Source organism: Triticum dicoccoides, chromosome 6A (assembly GCF_002162155.2).
Source record: "Triticum dicoccoides isolate Atlit2015 ecotype Zavitan chromosome 6A, WEW_v2.0, whole genome shotgun sequence".
NCBI classification, from domain to species: domain Eukaryota; kingdom Viridiplantae; phylum Streptophyta; class Magnoliopsida; order Poales; family Poaceae; genus Triticum; species Triticum dicoccoides.
In genome coordinates, this window is record NC_041390.1 from 581,802,788 (window position 1) to 581,811,344 (window position 8,557).

At 46.2% G+C, this 8,557-nt stretch overlaps 1 protein-coding gene across 2 annotated transcripts; it reads left to right on the plus strand.

Annotated features, from left to right (window-relative positions):
- Positions 1-2,796: 2,796 nt before the first annotated feature.
- Positions 2,797-7,317, plus strand: LOC119318123 (fatty-acid-binding protein 2-like). Of its 2 annotated transcripts, none has more exons than XM_037592646.1 (11): positions 2,797-3,943; positions 4,042-4,624; positions 4,793-5,003; positions 5,245-5,320; positions 5,438-5,540; positions 5,942-6,010; positions 6,131-6,167; positions 6,253-6,327; positions 6,403-6,454; positions 6,723-6,767; positions 6,886-7,317. In XM_037592646.1, the coding sequence occupies exons 1-11, from the start codon at positions 3,871-3,873 to the stop codon at positions 6,981-6,983; spliced, it is 1,422 nt and encodes a 473-aa protein (XP_037448543.1). In that variant the 5' UTR covers positions 2,797-3,870; the 3' UTR covers positions 6,984-7,317. The 2 variants fall into 2 exon arrangements, with proteins under 2 accessions (XP_037448543.1, XP_037448544.1); XM_037592647.1 differs by having other exon boundaries at positions 2,799-3,175.
- The last annotated feature ends 1,240 nt before the right edge of the window (positions 7,318-8,557 follow it).

Consider the following 8,557-nt stretch of genomic DNA (forward strand, 5'->3'; position numbering starts at 1 on the left):
ACAAAGGGAACAACGTATGTTGTTATGCGGTTTGACCGATAAAGATCTTCATAGAATATGTAGGAGCCAATATAAGCATCCAGGTTCCGCTATTGGTTATTGACCAGAGACGAGTCTCGATCATGTCTACATAGTTCTCGAACCCGTAGGGTCCGCACGCGGACGATCGGTAATATGAGTTTATGTGTTTTGATGTACTGAAGGTAGTTTGGAGTCCCGGATGAGATCAGGAACATGACGAGGAGTCTCGAAATGGTCGAGACGTAAAGATCGATATATTGGACGACTATATTCGGACATCGGAAAGGTTCCGAGTGATTCGGGTATTTTTCGGAGTACCGGAGAGTTACGGGAATTCGCCGGGGAGTATATGGGCCTTATTGGGCTTTAGGGGAAAGAAAGAGGGGAGGCTGCCCCCCCAAGGCTTAGTCCGAATTGGACTAGGGGAAGGGGCGGCGCCCCCTCCTTCCTTCTCTTCTCTTTTTCCCTTTCCTTCCCTCCTACTCCTACTACATGGAAGGGGGGGATCCTACTTCCGGTGGGAGTAGGACTCCCTAGGGCACGCCATAGTAGAGGGTCGGCCCTTCCCCTCCTCCACTCCTTTATATACGGGGAGGGGGGCACCCCATGGAGACACACAAGTTGATCATTGATCCCTTAGCCGTGTGCGGTGCCCCCCTCCACCATAATCCACCTCGATCATATCGTAGCGGTGCTTAGGCGAAGCCCTGCGTCGGTAGCAACATCATCACCGTCATCACGCCGTCATGCTGACGGAACTCTCTCGTGAAGCTCCGCTGGATCGGAGTTCGTGGGACGTGATCGAGCTGAACGTGTGCTGAATTCGGAGGTGCCGTGCGTTCGGTACTTGAATCGGTCGGATCATGAAAGCGTTCGACTACATCAACCGTGTTCTCATAACACTTCCGCTTACGGTCTACGAGGGTACATGGACGATACTCTTCCCTCTCATTGCTATGCATCACCATGATCTTGCGTGTGCGTAGGAATTTTTTTGAAATTACTATGTTCCCCAACAGCCATGTGATGATCAGGTGGGGCTCTGCTGGTGCAAGGCACGTTTCTTTCTTCCGCGAGGCTCGTGTCAAATTCGAAGCTCCGCGATCCCCGAATGATGCCGACAGGTTTCTCGTGCGTCTTTTGACCCAAGGGTTCTCCATTGGTCGGCCGCGGTGAAGTTGAAGTCGCTTGGTCGGGGCGAGTAAGAATTGGCAGCAGTGTTCCTCTTTTCGACAATGTGTGTGGGTCTTGTAGATAGCCGGGTCAACCGAGGTGCCTTGTCTTGCGGGCTTGTTGTAACATTTTTGTTCGATTTTTTCGTGAGTTAACCGGGCCAACTTTTTTTCTACATCTTGTAATGTATCGAGTCCTAAGGAACCGACTTCAAAATACAAAGTTGTACTGCTGGTATGCCACAGAATGTAAAAGGTGCCAACCCACATTCGTTACACATGTACTCCCTCCGTTCCGAATTACTTGTCGCAGGTATCGATGTATCTAGATGTATTTTAGTTCTAGATACATCCATTTCTGAAACGAGTAATTTAGAATGGAGAGAGTAGCCATTATTCTCGTAGATCATCGGTTATAGAAATGAGTTTGGACGTTGATGGCGAGAAACTGAGAATTGCCATCAGTGCCAAGGAACTCATGGCCCATGGCACTGGGCTCGCAGGATCCCCATGGGAAAAAGACAGCTTCGTCGTCATATTGGCAAGAGGCTGGGCTCACCTTCCCACTGTTGGGGATTCCAGGCCAGGTTCAGTGAACACGGCGCCTCGCCGCGGCAAAGCAGCACTATGCATTCCGTCATGTCGCGTAGCTCTGCCCCTCTACAACGACCTCCCATGAACCATCAGGCATGCAGACATGCACACCGGACGAACGGGCGAATGCAGTTAAGCAGCAAGCCGACGCCGCATCATTCGTTGCTTACAAGTTGATGAAGCCTTGAAGGGGGCCGCATCATCGGCCATGCCTTGGAAAGGTGGGCAGGCATGTGGGAGGTGGCACCCCAAGACGTTGAGCGAGCAGAAGCAATCCATGTGAACGGCAATAAGTTAAGCAGCAACGAGAGCTGTCATGCGTGCCCGTGCCCATGCTAATCACTCGAGCAGTCCGGTTCAGGGTCCCAGCGAATGTAGTTTCCTCGTCTAAAAGGACTTTCCAGTCCATCAAGGGCCCTGTCCATTACCAGCAGCATAGTTTTTCAGCAGGAATGTGCTAGGATCAATGACTACACGCTGAAAATGAGCAGAATTATTATATACTACCTGAGTGTCGCCTTCGGTTGATCGAAGGTTACATACGTGCAACAAGAGAGAAGAAAAGCCACTCTCGTTTGGTTGCCGGCCGTCACGGTAAACGTCCACGTCTCGTCTCCGGGCGCGCGTCCGGCCGATTCCCGGAATCCACCGGCCGATTCGACGGCCGTGCGTGCGTGCCGCTCTCAGGCGGCCCTCCGACGCTCGTCAGGAGACGGCATATGCCGGGATTCCTTTTTTTTTTACCCCCAAATTTGCACGCCTTGGCTTCTCCCACAGATCGCAGGTGGAATTATGCGTTCAGGTGGATAAGCTCTTGTATAATTCGCCATTTTCTACAGAAGGAGGGTGAATTTAGGATGTTTTTTTTATTGAGGGTGGATTATTTTCTTCGGTTCTGAAGAAGAGTTTGAAGGTAACAAGAGGGCCGACAGGCAGAGAATCCCGGTTCGTCTTAAAACCCGTAGCAAATCAGACGGAGAACCATCATCCCCCGACCCGACCCGGCAACCCCAACCCCAACCCAAAGCAGGGCATCGGCGCACGTGCTGCTCGCCTCGCACGCACGGACGGACGGGGCAGAGCCGGCCAGCCGCCGCCGAGAAAGTTTCTCGGCAGCAGTTGGGGAGGCGAGTTAACACGAAAGCGAATCCTCTCGCTTTCGCTTCTTCATTCACTCACCACCGCCACCTTCCCCTCTGCCTCCCCTCCCCCATTCCATTCCCCTGGGTTCGGTTTAGAATCCGGGGGAACGCCGGCGGACGAAGCCACGGGCGCACCGCACGGCATCCTCCCCCCTCCCCCACATCTGCCAAACGTGCTCGCGCACGCAGCGGCTGTTGCCACCTCCCCGATCCGCCGACGACAACGCGCGATTCCGTGCGCCCAAGGTCTGGTGTGCTTCTTCCTTCAGCTGTTATTTTTCCACCTCCCTTCTTTATGCGCGTCTCGCTCTGGATGGGACGAGCGGCGGAATGCGGGCGGTTCAAGTGGTTGATTCGTGGGAGGGATTTTCTTGGTTGGTTTGGCGGGGGGAGGTTGGCTGGCGTTAGGATTTGGGGGCGGACTGTGGATGATGGGTTTGGTGGTGTTTCTTGTGTGTGAATCTGGCGGAGGCTGCGGGATCACGGTGTGTTTGTTGCTGATCCGGGCGTTCTGGGTGTTGGTTGGGCTTGTGGATTTCTGTACAGAAGGTGGGATTTCTGTGCCGAGTGCTTAGTTGCGGCGAGGGAGGGGGAATTCTGATCTGTAGCTGGAACCGTTTTGTATGTAGCGGCTCCGCGTTTTCTGTATTTTCCTTGGCGCCAGTGAGATCATAAGATTTCCTTTTCTTTTCGTGCTACTGGATGATTTTTGGGAGCTCCAATTGCTGTTTTTGGGATGGTTAGTTATTGCTTTGTTATGCCAACTACTGTGAATTGCTTGCTTCGTCATGTCAACTACTGTGAATGGCTTGCTTCGTCATGCCAACTACTGCCAATGGCTTGCTTCGTTATGCCAACTACTGTGGATGGCTTAAGGGATAAAAAATCACTAGCTGATGTGGTGAAAGGATGGCTTCTTAGAGTGTAACAAGTATCGCGCAATGATGAATTGGAAAGTAATTTTTCAAGAGAACATGAGGGCTGCGTTGGAGATTAGCTCATACATTTTGAAGGGTAGGCGCAAACACTGCCGTAAAACTTCTGTCTGCAAGCAGGAACTGAATATGTGTTGCAACTGTGCCCTGATTCAGTTCCTTTGTTCCAATTGACAGATCCGGTGAACTTCTCCTGTTGGCAAACTCCCCGACTTGGTACAAAGACTTCTGAAGTTGCAGTATTTGGCAGCACTATGAAACCCGATTGGTTCATTTTCTCCAAGCTTGATCATAACGGAGGATACCTGCACAAGTTTCCACTAGGCTCTCCAATATCGCATGATATCGGGTTAGGATTGATATCACAAGTTGGAGCTTTAGTCGAGAGTTCCTTTCAGCATCCACGGCATTTAAGCTCTGCAGGAAGTGGTGCAGTTCAGGAAGCATTCAGCTCCTTCAACAAGGTTGCTGGAGCTTTCTATTTCTGCCTTTCTAGAGCATCAAATCCCAAGATTTTACACAGGTTGTCTGCTGTTGCGGGCTCTGGTTCAAGAGCCTGTCGGGCACACATAAAGCAAGTGACCTCTTGCGTGCAGCACTTGGCTGGATTGCAAGTCAGAGAAGAGCATGCTATACAAATGCTCTTAGCCAAGCTTGCAAACGCAACGCTTGGGCGAGTGTGGAATGAGGTTGAGGAGCGTCATGCCTGTAACATTCTTATGCTGGCTACCGCTAGTGTAATACCACCATTTGAAAACATGTAAGGTTCAAACCCCTGCTTTTTATAGAAAGGGAATACAATGCTCTATCGTGATATATCTTGTTGGATTGCTACTGCTCCCTTTCTCTGTCCTGTTTGTTCCTGTAGGCTATGCTTTTATTTCAGTTTTTGCTTTATTAATTGATCATCATTATGTGCATTGATAAGATCGCCGATGATGCTTGCGGATTCAATGATGTTGGGAAAAGATGGTGACCAAATCAGAGAACATGTTGATCAGCCTTATTTGGACGAAAGGCACCCAGGTTGTGCTCGTGTTGCTGTGCCAAGAACAATATTGCTGGAAGATCTGACAGAACCAAGAACTGGGATCAAGTTCCCTACTCTTCTTGAGGAGAATTCCAATCCAACCGCAGAGGTCCTTTTCCTACTCTCTTTTGTGGATAATTGCGTCATGCACCATTTTCCTTCTTGCCAGTCAAATATTGTTTCCTTTCCTTTTGCCCTATTACATGCTCTGCTTCCAGTGCTGTGGCAATTATTTGGACACTTTTGTCTGTATCTTGTTATTTTGACAGTGTCGCAATGTTTTATACCAAATTTGTAATCTTAATATGGCCTTCAGCATTCCCTTTGACAACAAACAATTAAATTTACAGGTGCTTGTCGGGATGGGTTACAGAAATATGCGGATAATGAAGGTCAAAAACCTGAATCTTTATGCCTTTGGATTATGTGAGTAGGCAAAATTTCCCTGTGTGCTGCTATTACTTATGAACTGATAACAGACTGAGGTACTGCTTAAAGGTTGTTCGTTTGAGTTACTCATGTTGTATTCGACTATTCTTATAGATATACAACCGGATTCTATCTGCAAGAAGCTGGGTTCAAAGTATGCTTCTGTTCCAGTTGCCGAGCTGAAGGATCACCCGGATTTCTATGAAGATCTTCTAAGGTGTGAATGCTTTATTGATCATGTACATATGTTTAAATTCTTTGTATGAAGATCTTTCCCATATTCTTGAGCTTACACAGCCTATTTACATGTAACACTTGTGTAAACTGAGCTAGAGAAACGGTTCCATCTGGTAAAAAATCTGGAAATCGTCAAGAAAGATAGCCGTTTAACGTTTCTGTTCATAGAGAAACAGTTCCCAACCAATTCTTTCATGTCATTTTTGGGACTCCCTACCTGCTGTCAGTAGATTCCCTCTGTAGGGCGTACGAGTTTTGATGATGTGTAGGATTTTTCTTATTCCCTGATACTACATCAGAAACATTCATTTTCTTCCCCACCTGCAACTCATTTGCCTCTGTTGCTAATGAATTTTGCATTATACTTGCCCTGCTATGCAGGGAAAATATTCATATGACAGTCAGGCTGGTAGTTAGCTACAATGGGCTTAGCATTAGTGCAGTGCGAGAGTAAGTAATCTTAAATTCTCATGCTAACAGTAGTATATTTTGATTCTTATTTATGGTTCAGAAGATATGGTCAATGCAAGATTGAAGTTAATTGTTTATTTGTATTAACAAACTTTTCAGTGCATTTGAGAAGTCTCTTGGCTTTCGACTGCAAAAGGTGCTTATTAATTCAGCAACTAGTTTAATATTTTTTGCTATCCGTATAGGCATAACAGAGTTTTTTTTTCTTACTTTATGATCAGATGAATCCTAATACCGATTACCATTGTTTGAAAACATTTGGATCTTACTTCAGGGAAGACATTCGAATACCTGCAGTAAGTTTCAGTCTCATCTGGTTAATATGATTTGGTGCGTTTAGGCATGTGATACTATAGTCGGCTTCACTGCAGGGTACAAAGATCGACTTCCGTCAAACATGTGATGGCCAGCTTATAACTGAAGGTTAGTACATACGTATATACTCCCTCCTTCCCAGAAATTAAGTCCTTAAAATTTTGTCTTAAAGTCGAACTAGTTCTTAAGTTTGACCAAAATTTATGAAAAGAAAAAATCAGCATCTACATCACCAAATCAGTATCATTATGTCCATCATGATATATGCATAGTATATTTATGCTGTATAGTAAATGTTCATAGTATAATTGTTCCTTTTAGTACGATTTGAGTTGTTTTCCACCATAATATACATTAACAAGGAAATATGCTGCAGTTGATGGCAAACAAATTGGTGCTGTCCAGAGCAAAGATCTTTGCAGTAAGTGCATCTATATATTTTTCTGCAACAGAACTATAGATAATTTACTTAAAGCTAGAATTCTTATGTAGTCCGAGTTGTAATATTTTTTTCAATTAAACTCTGTCTTTACAAACAGGGGCTTTCTTCGATATGTATATCGGTGACCCGCCTGTTTCAGTGGAGACCAAACAAGACATCGCTCAGAATGTGGGTGGACTCATTAGAAGATGCTAGGGTAATGGCTAACTAAATAGCCGGCGGTTGGAATTATTTGATTCTTCTATTAGGGGGGAAAGAGCATATATATAGATACGGGAAACCAGGAGAAGATCGGTTGTATGTATAGTAGTGATAGATCTGTAACTTGTAAACTATAGACTGGCAGAACTTGTAACTTGCAGAGGCTTAGCATCTTCTCCTGGGCAAATGCCTCCATGATTTTCATATGGGTTGGCATTTTGCTGTTTCCTGGATTGTATCATGTACACTGATCCAGTTAGAAGTGTAGCAGAGAGCGCGTGTTTCCTGCATCATCAATATCAAAATAATGGCTTCGGCTTTTCTCCGACTGATATCCATGATGCGGTTTTTAAAACTGACCCTCCCATTTTCAGTAAGCCATGATGCGTTTTTTTTTTAAAACCGATCCTCCCATTTTCAGTAAGCAAAGCTCTGGCGACAAGGGTAGATTGTCCTGAGCCTTTTTCCCTTTTTTACCTGTAACGTGCACCGGATTTGCGGTAGATACGATCAAGTTGCCGGACGCCACTCTTTGCAGGCTTTTGTGCAGTAGCGTGCTGAACGCAACACCGGTGTCTGGTGATGAAACAACACTCGGCGGCCCTTTTCTGTTCTAGAACTTATTTTGTGCTTATGCACATAATAAAGTAGACATAGCATATCAGACGAATTCCATTGATTCCCGACCTATGTGGGCCAACTTGCCATTGATGCTATTTGACATTTATGAACATCTTGTTCTGAAATATCTGAAGGTTACGCCTCAGGCCTCACTGCTCTCCCTGGTTGGGGAACTGCAAAGCAAATCGGTACAATTTGTTTGTTTAGTTGCAACAGTACTACCCTACTGCAAACAGAGTAGCATGCATGTAGTTTCTAGGTGCAAGTAAAACCACCCCCATTGCCCCATTCATAGTCAGTTGGTTCAATATTTAAGCAATCTTAGTGGAAAGTAGGCACTGCTGAACATTACGGTGTTTTCCTGATTGTTGGAACTCTAGACCGACCTCACCATGGCATTCCTGACTTGGAGAGGTTCTACGATGTAGAGTTCCTTCGACAACTTTACTTACCTTGGTAGAAAGTAGAAACGGTATTCATAACTCATCCTCCTATTTTCTCTTTTGGGCTTTCCGTTTGACATTTCATTTTTCTTTTTGCTTTTGTGTGTGAAAGGATCCAGATCTATTATAAAAGTTCATCAGAAGTATAAAAACACCTAGACCACCGAAGGAGCACTATCAGTACTGGACGTAGATAGTGTCCGTTCTGGTTGGTAGTGGTAGTGCCCGTTCGGTGGTGGTGAGTTGGAGGCATAGGAGACAACGGCGGTTAAATTAAGGAGAGTTTAATCACCCCCTCCCCCCACCCCCCCTCCCCAAAGATGCATATTTCTTGTCATGGCAGTCTAAAAGTTCCACGCGAAAAAATGAGGATGTCTAAAATATTCACCCGACAAAGAAGACACACGACCCTACCCTAAACCCCACCAAACCCCCATACCCGACCAACTCTCCTGACCCCACTCTTTCCATCGTCGTTCTTCACGGCATGCCTTCCTCATGGCC

What these genes read in the sequence shown, in the direction of transcription:
- LOC119318123 (XM_037592646.1), top strand. Translation starts at nt 3,871, where the DNA reads ATGATGAATTGGAAAGTAATTTTTCAAGAGAACATGAGGGCTGCGTTG. An exon ending in ATTCCAATCCAACCGCAGAG is followed by an intron (nt 5,004 to 5,244) that starts GTCCTTTTCCTA and finishes TTAAATTTACAG; the next exon opens with GTGCTTGTCGGGATGGGTTA. An exon ending in AGCATTAGTGCAGTGCGAGA is followed by an intron (nt 6,011 to 6,130) that starts GTAAGTAATCTT and finishes CAAACTTTTCAG; the next exon opens with TGCATTTGAGAAGTCTCTTG.